The 13,443-nt window shown below is 39.5% G+C and overlaps 1 protein-coding gene across 5 annotated transcripts in view; it reads right to left on the reverse strand.

The window, feature by feature from the left end:
- Positions 1–13,443, reverse strand: part of Hectd1 (HECT domain E3 ubiquitin protein ligase 1) — a 95,568-nt gene that overhangs the window by 39,339 nt on the left and 42,786 nt on the right. For all 5 annotated transcript variants that reach the window (XM_052738495.1, XM_052738498.1, XM_052738496.1 and 2 more), the window contains 7 exons: positions 12,935–13,157; positions 11,989–12,252; positions 11,801–11,877; positions 6,690–6,824; positions 4,133–4,279; positions 2,620–2,714; positions 850–955 (listed from right to left, as the gene is read on the reverse strand). In XM_052738495.1, coding sequence (XP_052594455.1) covers positions 850–955; positions 2,620–2,714; positions 4,133–4,279; positions 6,690–6,824; positions 11,801–11,877; positions 11,989–12,252; positions 12,935–13,157 — 1,047 coding nt within the window. The remainder of the gene's footprint in view (positions 1–849; positions 956–2,619; positions 2,715–4,132; positions 4,280–6,689; positions 6,825–11,800; positions 11,878–11,988; positions 12,253–12,934; positions 13,158–13,443) is intronic.

A 13,443-nucleotide genomic window follows, 5' to 3' on the forward strand; every position in this document is an offset into this window, starting at 1 on the left:
AGCAGACTAGACTCAAATCATAATTTTAGGACCTTCTAAATTGATTTTATCAAGTTAAAGAAAGTATCTTTTCTTGCTTATGGTCTATAAAATAATAGCTTATTACTTATAATGTTTACCAAATGTAATATAATTTATACCACAGTAATATGATCAAACAAAAATAGATTTGAAATAACACATACAAGAGTCATTTAAAAGGTTAGTTAAAAAAAAAATCAAATGGGCCAGGTGGTGGCACACACCTTTAATCTTCTTCTGGAGGCAGAAGCAGGTAGATCTCTGTGAGTTCAAGGCCAACCTGGTCTACAGAGTGAGTTCCAGAACAACCTGGGCTGTTACACAGAGAAACCCCATCTGGGGGGTGGGGGAGGGTGGGGTGAGGGGGAATATAAAAAACAAAACACAAAATACTCAAACAGGCGAGAGAGATGGTTCAATGGCTAAAAGCACTTGCTGCTCTTAAAGAAGACTCAGGTTCTGTTCCCAACACCCACAGAGCAATTCACAACCATCTGTAACTCTAGTTCCAGGGGATTCATTGCCCTCTTCTGGTCTCCTCTGGTACTGCATGCATGTAGTGCATTTACATGAAGGCAAAACATTCATACACATGAATCTTCCTTTAAAAAAATCAAATGGTGCCGGGCGGTGGTGTCCCACACCTTTAATCCCAGCACTCGGGAGGCAGAGCCAGGCGAATCTCTGTAAGTTCAAGGCCAGCCTGGTCTACAGAGCGAAAATTTTCTTAATCCAATAGAAAAGGAAGCATATTTTTAAAATAAAAGTAAAGCATACCACTGTTCCTAAATGTACTTGGTTATAAAGGGCTACGTTTTTCACAGTTACCTGGAGGTTATATGTGGATCCTGGTGTATCATACAAATGGAGAGGTAGTCGTTCAATTGATTCTAGCACAGCTATTAACTTTCGAATTAATGCAACTGCTGGTCTACTGTGAAGACAAAAGTAAGAGCTTTTATGTAACTGCATGCGAATATTCATGTAGAAGTCTCAGTTATCAATTTCACATAACCCTCTGCTTTCTCCAGGAGTGCAGAGACGGGTGAATTAGACAAGCCCCTTCTTACAGTTATTTGTTTGTGGGAGCAATAAAGAGGTCAGACAAGGACTTGCAGTAGTCGGTTCTCTCCTTCCAGCATGTGAACCAGGGAGAAATCAGACCCCACGACCTTAGCAACTTCTGAGCAGCCGGAGAGACTCTCATTTTCTTTGCTTCAGAATCTAAGGTATGGGCTAGAGAAGTGGCTGAGGAGCTAAGAGCATTGGTGCTCTTGCAGAGACCTGAGGATGGTGCCCAGCACCCACACCAGAGGGGTCACAACCACCTGGACCACCAGCTCCAGCGGACCTGATGTCCTCCTCTGGCTGCCAAGGGTATCTGTGCTTATACATACCCATAGATAGACAGACTAATAAGGTTTTCAATTAAATAAATACAAAGTATATGTATATCTTAATATTTGGATAGCTACAATATGTGTTACATTTAGTACAGTAGTATTTTCTTTTCTTTGTTTTTTTATCTGAAGAAGTGTGGAGACAGGGTTTCTAGGAACTTGCTCTGTAGCCTGGTAAGGCATGAGTGCTCAATCCTCCTGCCTCTGCCTCCTTAGTGCAAGGATTACACACATGTTGCCACTATGCCTGGCTGAACACAGAAATATCTCAATTAACTGTCCTCACAAAGACATAATCTACACTCAGTGGGCAGAACCACCACACTCAAAAGGAGGGAAGTGGTGCAACGCACCATCAACCCAAACTCCGCTGTAACAATGCACGACTAATGGCCATTCCGCTTTATTTATACACCCAGCAGACCTCACTCCATTGCATTCTGAAGAAAATGACAGTGTACCATTTCTTCCAGAGGTATTATAACTGTATGTCCCTACAAAAGGATAAAGTATCCCTGTTACAGTTAACTAACAATTACCACTTAATATCAAATATTTAGCCAATGCTCAACTTTTTTTTTCTTTTAAGAAAGGATGGGCCAGGTGGTGGTGGCACACACCTTTAATCCCAGCACTCCAGGGAGGCAGAGCCAGGCAGATCTCTGTGAGTTCAAGGCCAGCCTGGTCTACAGAGCGCCAAAAACTACACAGAGAAACTCTGTCTCAAAAATACAAAAAAGAAAAAAGAAAGGATGGTGGGAATTCTTTAGCTCAGGTTGGTCTTGAACTCACAATCCTCCTGCTGCCATCTCCTGAGTAACAGGATTACAGCTGTGTGGTATCCCACCACCACATCCAGCTTTTTATAATACTGAAACAGATGTTTACTATGCAGTCAAACAGGCATGTTTAAACTTTAAACTAAGTGATCCCCTGAGGTCCTAACAAACATGGTTTACTTTCTTCTGCTAGATTCAAATACATTTCAAACTGAAAGTGTGTATAAACAAAGTTATTTAAAGGAAGTATACCAAGTATACAAACACTACAACTATCAAAATAAAAGAAATCTGAGGTTTATTTTGGCCTTGGTGCTGGACACTGAACCCCAGCTCTGCACAGGATGCACATGCTTGCACAAACCCCAGCTCTGCACAGGGTGCACATGCTTGCCCACACCCCAGGCTCTGGGCTTTACCTTTCATCCTCTTCACTTTCACTAAAGGCTGTTTTGAAGACATTGATTCTTTCTACCAGTTGACTACAATCTTGCTTCATATCCAAATCTATGCTCTAAAGAAAAAGAAAAAGTAGGTAAAACAAAAGCACATTTATAGATTTTATTGCAATTTATCACAAGCTTATAAAGACATGAGCATTTAAATTATCAATACAATTTCAGTAAACTCATTTACTCATTCAGTCTTTCAATTAAAAACAAAAGGCCTGTGTGCTCAGTAGGCAGTGATTGACATGCAGGTGTTTCTCTTCACTAATGTCATCAGGGAGTCACCGATTATGCTGTTTTATTAGTGTTTCTCAAAGCAGGCCCAGTGACTTCAGATTGTATGAGAACCAATCATTTCCATTTTCACTGTGCTACTTCAACGAGTTCAGGGAAAAAAAAAAAAAACCATCAACAATGGCTTCATAGATCTTAATAAATGATTTATTATCAATTACTACTAAAATTTCAGTAAATGAAAATACAAATGGTAAAACTCCTGAACATGAGACCCACTGAAGTTAAAGACTAAGAAAATTTGAACTTTATCACCAAATCAAAATAAAAGATTTAAGCTGAGTGGTGGTGGCACAGGCACTCAGGAGGCAGAGGCAGACAGATCTCTGAGTTCAAGGCCAGCCTGGTCTACAGAGTGAGTTCTAGGACAGCCAGGGCTAAACAGAGAAACTGTGTTTTATTTGTTTTTTTTTTTGTCAGGTGATTGGGGCTGAGGAGCGGGCTCAGCAGTTGAGAGAACTAACTGGCTGCTCTCCCAGCACCCACATGCAGGTCACATCTACCTGTAACTACAGTTCCAGGGGACCCAATGCCCTTTTCTGGCCTGCATGGGCACTGCATGCATGTGGTGTTCATACATGCAGGCAACACACACACACACACACACACACACACACACACACACACAAAGTAATAAAATAACTTAAAATTTTCAAGTTAAAAAAGGAATTAAAATGGCAAGTAGAACTGAAATAAGTATGTTTTTCTTCACTGACATAAGAGAAAATATTTTTATAAAACTGAGATATTTATAGTAGACTAAGTGTAAGAGAAATATGATTATTAGTAAATGATTAAACGATCACATTTTGCTTTCTAACACTGTTTTACAAAGTAACTTCAAGCATATGATTTAAATACTTTAGTTACTGTATTTTAGGTAAGTGCTGAGGAAATTAGAGCATTGAATAATGTTAACTCTTAGGCTAAAGTGTTTTTTCAATGAAATCTTCACTAAAATAAAACTGGAGAACTTAAAAATCAAATAGATTAAAATATTTCATTCAATTAGCTTAATGTAATGATGTAATTTAAAGGCAGAGTAATTCAAAATATTAACATTTAACATCTACTTAGTTTTAAAATATTTCTTAACTAACAATACTTAAAACAAATCTACCAAAAACAGAACCACAAACACTCTTTGAAACCATATTATGCTTTTGTTTCTAGTACTAAAGGAACTTACATTGTTTAAAACAGTAAGAAGTGCTTGGACTAAACCACTACTACACATTTCATATGGTGAAATTGTGTTCTCATCCTTCAGAAGTACAATTAGGTTTTCTAAAGCTGTCTTCATTAAATCTCGCCAAGTGTTTTCACCTTCAATACACTGAAAGAAAAAAATAATTAATGAAGACAATGTAAAAGCACAGTCCTTAAGAAAATAACATGTAGCCGGGCAGTGGTGGTGCATGCCTTTAATCCCAGCACTTGGGAGGCAGAGGTAAGCGGATCTCTTCGAGTTCAAGGCCAGCCTGGGCTATAGAGTGAGTTCCAGGAAAGGCTCCAAAGCTACACAGAGAAACCCTGTCTCGAAAAACAAAAAACAAACAAACAAACAAACAAGAAAATAACATGTAACACCAATCACTGTGAAAACGGATTAAAATTACACTAGATTAACGCTCATATTACTAAAGTAAATTATTCCTAGTAAGCTAGCAATATTTGTTTGTGAAAAGCCCACAATACTTTAGAGATTTAAAAAACCATTTTAATTATATGTGTGGTGGTGGTTAGGATGCACATGTGTGCTGGGGCCTCTACAGACCCACAGCATCAAATTCCCCAGAGCTGAAGTTACAGGTGATTGTGAGCTACCCAACTTGTATGCAAGGAACCAAACCCAGATCTTCTGCAAAAGCAGTATATACTCCTTTTTTCCCCGTTTTTTTTTCTTTTCTTTCTTTTTTTTTTTTTAATTTAACTTTATTTTATGTGCATTGGTATGAAGGTGTTGGATCCCCTGGAACTGGAGTTACAGTTATGAGCTGCCACGTGGGAGCTGGGAATTGAACCACGGTCCTCTAAAAGAGCAGGCAGAGCTCTAAACCACTGGACCATCTCTCCATTCCCTTCTTTCTTGTTTTTTGAGACAAAGTTTCTCTGGTAACAGCCCTGGATGTCCTAGAACTCGCTCTGTAGACCAGGTTGGTCTCGAACTCACAGACATCCACCTGCCTCTGCTTCCTGAGTGCTGGGATTAAAGCTGTGCGCCACCACCTCCCGGCTGCAATATATACTTTTAACCACTGAGCTATTATCTCCGGCCCTAATATTAAGTCACTGAATTCCTGTTGAATCCTGCTATACCACAGCATTTCTGTTGAACCCTGATTATTGCAATACTGCAAAGCAGTCATAGAAAATGTGAAATTAATAAGCATGGCTATGAGCAATCAAACCATTTCATGACAGTGAAATTTTGTCTTCATATCATTTTCATGTAGCATGAAACCTTCCCTCTGTTTGACCTTTTGTATTGTTTTTTTGAGACAGAGTTCCTCTATGTAGTCCTGGCTGTCCCGGAACTCACTCTGTAGACCAGGCTGGCCTGGAACTCATAAAGATTCGCCTGCCCTTTGCCTCCTGAATGTCTTTTTGACTATTTAACAACATAAAAATTGGGGTCTGGCTGGGCATACGCCTTTAATCCCAGTACTTGGGAGGCAGTGGCAGGTGGATCTCAGTGAGTTCCAGGCCAGCCTGGTCTACCAAATATGTTCCAGGACAGTCAGGGCTATTACACAAAGAAACCCTGTCTCGAGGGGTCTGGAGAGATGGCTCAGTGGTTAAAAGCACCTACTGCTCTTAACCAGGGACCTGAGTTCACTTCCCAGCATCTCAGTGGTGGCTCATAACCATCTATAACTCCAGCTCCAGGGGATCCTATGACTACTTCATGGAGGTAAGACACTCGTACACATAAAATGAAAATATATTTTAAAAATTTAAACATAAAAATTATTCTTGCTTCATAAAACCATATTGAACTCAGTGTAAGAATAAATTTGGTTTGTGGGCTATTGTTTCCTGGCTCTTACTAGAGCATAAAAGATACAGGGTGAGGAGTGGGTTAAGAACAGGACATAACACAAACTAGAACTGTCTCAGAATCAAGACACTGAGACCACGCATACAAACTATAAACCCCAGCACTTGGGATGCTGAGATAAGACAACTGTGAGTTCAAGACCATCATGAGCCAAGCAGGTGCAGGTGATCTCAAAGAGGAAAAAGAAAAGTCAGGCATGGTGGTGCAGGCCAGTAATCTCAGCCCTCAGGAGCCTGCGGCCAGAGGACCCCCTAAAGTTTGAAGGCAGCCAGGACAGCCAGGGCAACATAGAAAGGCCACGCCTCAAAAACATAAAAAACAGCTGGGGTGGTGGTGCACACCTTTAATCCCAGCACTCAGGAGGCAGAGGCAGGCGGATCTCTGTGAGTTCAAGGCCAGCCTGGGCTACAGAGTGAGTTCCAGGACAGGCTCCAAAGCCACACAGAGAAACCCTGTCTTGAAAAACCAAAAAAAAAAAGCAGGGCTAGAGAGACCTAAGTCCAGCTCCTAGCATACATTGGTGGCTCACAACCCTCTCTAATGCCATATCAAGGGGTTCTCATGCCTTCCTCTGGCCACTGAGTGCACTACATACTCAGTGCACAGACATATCCATGTAGGCAAGCCCCTCAAACACACAAAACAAACAAACATAATAATCTACAAACAAGGGAGCTGAACATACTTGTCTGTTTGTATGAAGTTCCCAAGACGACTCTAACTGCGTTGCTATATTCCTGAGTGTGACCACCACTCCCCGAGGCATGCTTTCAACGGCTTTAAAGTGGTCATCATACAGATCTCGAGCCATAGTTCGTACCTGTCAAAAGAAGCAAAGACATTATAAATTCCACTACAATGACCAACTTTACCAACTCTTCAGCTCATTGTCTGTCTGTCTGTCTCTCCATCTAGCTATCTCTCTCAGGCACTTGATCACAAACCTTTAAGAAATAAGACTTTTGAGGCTATGGGTATATAGCTCAGCAGTCTGCCTAACATGAATACTCAAAGTTCAATCTCCATCATCACCATAAAAACGTAACAAAAAAGTAAGATTTCTGTCCCATATTTTCTACATTATGTTATAATTCTTATTCACATGTTCTACTTGCTGAAAAAATACTGATAGATTTTAAATGTTTACTAAAGTAGCTCTTTAAAATGTCCAACAGTACCCTTTCTTTTCAAAATAAAAGTAACCTTTTCATGATTAACCAGTTAGAAATACAAATAACATTACTCCCTCACCCTAAAAGAGAAAAAACAAACCACTTATGATTCTAACAACCAAAGCTTAGCTTACCCCTTTAACATTCTGGGATATAACAGGCTTTTAAATATCACTCACGTATCATACATAATTACACTTACAAATTTATAGATTTCACCATGAGAAGGAATGATCATTGAAGCTAAAATTAAAGTACCCAAAAGAGCAAGCCACACTAAGGTCTGATACATTTTAGTACATGACACTATTAACAAACGTTACACTGTTGAACATTTTTACAGATTATGTAAATTATTTTAATGAAACAAGTATTTACTTGTACAATTAACGAATGCAAATTTAGAGTTTCTCTAATTTGATCTTGATTATAACTCGAATGCAACCGGAAACAAACTATCCTAGTACTTCAAGTACTGGAAAGATGGCTCAGAGATTAAGAGTACATATTGCTCTTGCAGAGGACCTGACTTTGGTTCCCAGCACTGACACTGGATAGCTCCATGGGATCTCATGCCCTCTTCAGGCCTCCATGAGAATACACACCACACACAGGTGGTACACACACAAACACACGGGTAGTTTTTCCAAGACAGGTTTCTCTTTGTAGTCCTGGCTGGACTCAAATTCACAGAGATCCACATGCCTCTGCCTGCTAAGTGCTGGGATTAAGGGCGTGCACCAACACACCAGGCTTAAAACCTTTTGAAGCACTTAATAATAGCTTTCCACTCTATTTTGTATGGCTTTCTACATTAAAACATAGCCAGACCTAGATTACACTACCTAAAACAGTATTAAGAAATAAATCTGAGGTTAGAACTAATAGTTAAAATAACTTTTGCCTAAAATAAATATATTTTGAACCATACTGCTATTACGTGCCAAAGACTAGCCAACTGGTCACTGACTTGTCAATTCAAATCAAGGCACTGTGCCTGATGCCTATAATGCAGGAAATCAGGAGGCTGAGGCACAAGAACCACCAGGAGCTCAAGCATGTGATAGAGAAGGCCTTGTCTCAAAACCAAAGGAAAAGCATTTAGGAAGGAAATAAATAAACCAATCAAGAGCTAGGATGAAGCTCAGTGGTAGAATGCTTGCCGAACACAGCACAAAACTCCGGGTTTGATCCTCAGGAAAAAGAAAAAGAAGGGAGGAGAGGCGGAGTGAAGCATTAATCCTATCTGACTTTAAGAGAATAAAAATGTAAGATCGAGAAAATGTTCTCACTGATTTATGACTTTCATTATCAAACTTCACTTAGTTGTAAATCTAGATGTGGTTGGTGGATACACCACACAAGCCAAGCATCCTGTTCTGAAAACCAGAAGTTCCAAAACCTAAACACTTTTAACTAATAGTGTGACACAACATCATTAAAGTCATCACATAAAAGGCTGGGGACATGGTTCAGGGGTGCAGCATTGCCAAGCCTGCACAGGACCACGAGGGGCTCCACCCTTGGCACTAAAAACAAGAGTGTTGTAGAAAATTACCTGCACAAGGTACGAATGAAATACCAATGAAGTGGTTCTGGTTTTTACAATGCTAGGATTATTCCCAGGACCCCAAACATGCTAGGTAAGTGCTCTAACACACATCCTTAAGACAGACTTGGGTCTTACCCTCAAGATAACTCATGAACATACAAATTTCCCAGGAACCAGAATATTCTAACTGTGAACCACAGGTAGTTAAAAACATTTCCACAATTAATAGCCAACACTAGGGATTCCCAGAAACTCCTGAGTTAGGTATCATCAGCTTTTTAAAGACTTAGAGTTAGCAACTCATCAGCATTTAAGGACTCTGTAATTACACATCTGCCTATTCAGTAAAATTTGTTGCTGCTCTAAACTTTATTCTAGTATTTCTAGTACTTCCACGGTTCTTCATGATTATGCGAAGTTCAGCAAAAAAATTGTGTCGCCAGACATACATACACGTTCCCAGCTCAGTTCAAATAAGATGCTGTTCCCGCTCTCATATTCTGAACAATGTCTTTGCACTCTATGTAGTGTCATATTTTTTATATTTCTGTGTTGTTTTTGTTCATTTCAGTTTCACAAGTAATACTGAGGTACTTTCTACTTTGTAAGCAGTCTGCTGACCATGCAGCACAGATGCACACAAAATCAGCTGTTTGCTTAAAACATAACAGAGAGAGAGAGAGAGAGAGAGAGAGAGAGAGAGAGAGAGAGAGAGAGAAAGAAAGAGAAAGAAAGAAAGGAAGGAAGGAAGGAAGGAAGGAAGGAAGGAAGGAAGAAAGAAAGAAAGGAAGGAAGGAAGGAAGGAAGAAAGGAAGGAAGGAAGGAAGGAAGGAAGGAAGGAAGGAAGGAAGGAAGAAAGAAAGAAAGAAAGAAAGAAAGAAAGAAAGAAAGAAAGAAAAAGATGTCGAGGCATGGCAATGCTATGGTCAAGCAAAATGTTGCAATCAACAATACCCATAAAATATCTTTTAACAGGAACACACAAAAATATGATCCTCTGCGCCAATTCACAAAACATCTGTGAAGAGGAATGCTGTATTCATTTCAAATTCCACTTACTTCTACTAGCTGTCTTGAGTCAGATATTTCTCTTTCCTTCCTTCCCTCCCTCCCTCTCTCCCTTCTTCCTTCCTTCTGAGACAGAGTCTAACTATATAGCCCTGGCTGTCCTAGAACTCTCAGCGAAGAAGAAGCTGGATTCAGACTCAGAGCTCTGCCTGCCTCTACCTCACAAGTACTAGGATTAAAAGTGTAAGATATTTCTTTCTGAAGTGTTTCAAATATATTCTGAATTAAAACTAATATCTGACCTTATGCTCTTTTAAAAAACATATACAGAAGCAATCAAAAACTATTCATATAGCTATAAAGGATACCTATTAGTTTATTTACCCATTGACTGTGTGCAGGTACATGTGCAGGCCAGAGAACAATTTGTGAAGACTCAGTCCTCTCCTGTACCATATGAGTTCCAGGGATTTAATGCGGGCTGGTCAATAAGCACTTTTATCCACTGTACCATCTTGATGGCTCTAGATTCATCTTTAAAAAGTGAGCTAAATGCTTCTAAAATCTACAAAGAGGAAATGTCTCCAGGATAACCCAGAACATTAACAACAAAAACTGAAGAATAAATATCTTGTTTTGTTTGTTTGTTTTGAAACAGTCTTGTGATACAGGTAGCCTAGGCTGGCCTCAAACTTGCTATATAGTCCAAGCTCGCCTAGAACTCGAAATCACCCTGCCTCAACTATAGATATAAGTCACCATGCCTCACCATTAGTGTTTTTGTTTTTAAAATCTTTTTTTTTTTTGCTCCAACTAAAATTCATTTTTTAAGTTCTCTCTTCCCTAGTTTCAAGTAGCTACAAACATTGTATTTTAAAAGTATTTTCTGGGCCAGGCATGCCCTTAAACCTAGCAGGTAGGAAGGCAGAGGCAGCAAATCTTGAGAGTTGAGTCCAGCCTGGTCTACCTAGTGAGACCATATCTCTAAAGAAGCAAAAACCACTTTGTATAATCATGTATGTAAGAGACAAGCATCTGTTGCTAGAAAATGTTCAGTCTGAGACTACTTTAATTCCTTTTAAATAGGCCAAATGCAAGAACAACTGGTAACATTAGAATTATACTAGCCTTATTTTACTTGTTTATTTTTTGTGGTTCTGGGGATTGAATCCAAGACCTCACACACACTAGGCAAGCACTCTACTACTGAGCTGTCCCTAACCCTCTTTTTACTTTTTGAGATCTCAGAGTCTCACCAAGTTATACAGGCTGGCCTCAAACACACTCTAGCCCAGGCATGCCTTGAATTTGTTAATCTTCCTGCTTCAGCCTCCTGAGTAGCTAGGTTATAGGCCCATGCTGCTGGACTTGACAAGTAGCCATGCTTTCAAATTTATACTAAGGGGTTTTTTAAGGCAATAATGTGCTTGCTTTCACTGCTTTGGTCTGGGCTTGTTTTGTGGGTGGTGCTGGGAACCAGGTTAGGTGAATGCTCTACACTATACTCCCGGGGTCTTTATCCCTATCGTCCTCAGTCATCAAAGCCAGCCATTAAATTAAGCACTAAAACTATCGGAATCCAGAACCAAGCAGTGAAGTTGCACCGTCACAAAGTATTAAATAGGGATTAGGAAGTATATGATCATCTTCTAGTTTATTACTTAGCAGAGGTGTACATGTGGGTACCCGTGGAGCTCGTGTGGAGACAACTCTTGGGACTTGGTACTTTACTTCCAGCATTTGAGGTTCCTGGATCAAATCAAGGTTATCAGGTTTGGCAGCAAATACCCTTACCTACTGAGCCATCTCCCTGGCCCACAAAATTAAAAATATTTAAACAACTAAAGTTTCATTCTTTTTCTCCGCTCCAATTTCCACTGGTTTTTAATGTGGGTGTATATAAACAAACAAAACATAATAATTGTGCAAAATAATTAACAAAGGGAAAAAGCATAACTGAAAATGTTGGGAAGCTAAAGTTACATGTTTAAACTCTCCAATGCTCATGAGCTATTCCTGAAGTTTGCAGTCAGCATAAAAAGGGGAAACACACTGCAGATGTACCTTTTGCTTTGTTTTTTCCAGCTTGGATTTTAATTTCCTGCCTCTTTTGCCAGTCCAGCCAGTCACAAACTCTGAACCTAGGGGAGAGGGGATGGCATACAATGTCAGAGAACATTCCCAGAATCCACTGATTACACCCCAACATGTGCACTTACTCTCACTCAGAAATAGCACGACCACACACTTACCCAGAGACGTCTCTGCAGTAAACGAATGTTTAGTTCCTCTGTTAGATTCAAACACAAAACCAGGCAAATCTTCTTTTAGTATTGTAGCTTGCTGCCCATCGGAGTTATGAATAGCAATTTCTCCTTCTTTCAAACATGTTAAGGACCAGTTCCCTACGGTGAGTTTAGTGGGTCCTGGTGCTGACAGTATAGGTTGACTTGAAGTAGATGGCTTTACTTGACCTCGGGCTCTTTGTAACTTCTCTAAGAATTCACTTCTGCTTTCTATAAAGACAAAATACTTGGTTTTTTAAAAACCTACCCTTCAACTATACCACATTATTAAAATGTGACTTCTATAAAGCAAGCATTAGTAGAGTTTTACTCTTCAGCATCCTGACTCATCTGACCTATATTAGGTTCAGGCTTAAAGCAACTCTACAGACATCTTTTTTTTAAACTACAAATGAGGCTTCAGAGAAAAGACATAATGAGACATCTATACACCTATGCAATGTACTATGTCAAAACAAAGAAAGCTTTATCTGAAAGACTGATAACATTAAAAGTAGCTAGTGTTGTTCCTTGGCATATAAAATGAAAAGGTATTTGTGACCTGAGAGGGTGTTGGCCCAGACCTTTAATCCCAGCACTTAGGAGGCAGAGGCGGCAGATCTCTCTGAGTTCAAGGACAACTTGGTCTACAGAGTGAGTTCCAGGACAGTCAAGGCTACACAGTGAAACCCTGTCTTTATAAAAAGGCATTCTGAGGATAGTGTTGAACACCCAATCATTTTGTCTCCAATTCCCAAATGCTGGGATTACAGATATTTACTACCATGGCCAGCTATAGCACATTTTCTCTATTTAAAAAAAAAAAAAAAATCCCAACAACAGAGACAAAACTAAAGCCATAAAACCAAATTGTAGATGCTAAGAAAATCTTTTAATTGGAACCAAGTCTTACCTGAACTATCCGATCCACCTTCAGGACTACCACTTGAATACATGGTGGCAAGTTTTCCATCCAAGATAAATCTGAACCATCCATTACTGCCGTTAGATAATTCCAAGGCTGCAGCATCACTCCAAATATATAAGCAGTCCCTTCCCCTAATTATTGACCAGTCTCTCCAATGGTATGGTTTACCTTGCTGCAAATCTTTAGCATCTTCCTGTGGTTCATCTTCCTGAATGTGGACAATGATCCAATGAGATATGCGAAATGATTTCATTTCAAATATCACAAGTATTTGAAAACCATAAATATGAACCAGATTTATAATTAAAACAGAATATTTAGTTGCGTGTAGCTCAATACATACTGTAATGAACTAATTACCTATCAAGTAAATCTTAAATAATGTCTGAAAATAATAATTATGTAAACTGTATCCTATCCAGGTATGTTGGTAAAAGTCAGCGAATTCGAGCTTTCTATTAATCCTCTGGGGCACTGGTAAACTCACCACACCT

Source organism: Peromyscus californicus, unplaced genomic scaffold (genome assembly GCF_007827085.1).
Source record: "Peromyscus californicus insignis strain IS unplaced genomic scaffold, ASM782708v3 Scaffold_15__1_contigs__length_86483966, whole genome shotgun sequence".
In the NCBI taxonomy this organism is placed as follows: domain Eukaryota; kingdom Metazoa; phylum Chordata; class Mammalia; order Rodentia; family Cricetidae; genus Peromyscus; species Peromyscus californicus.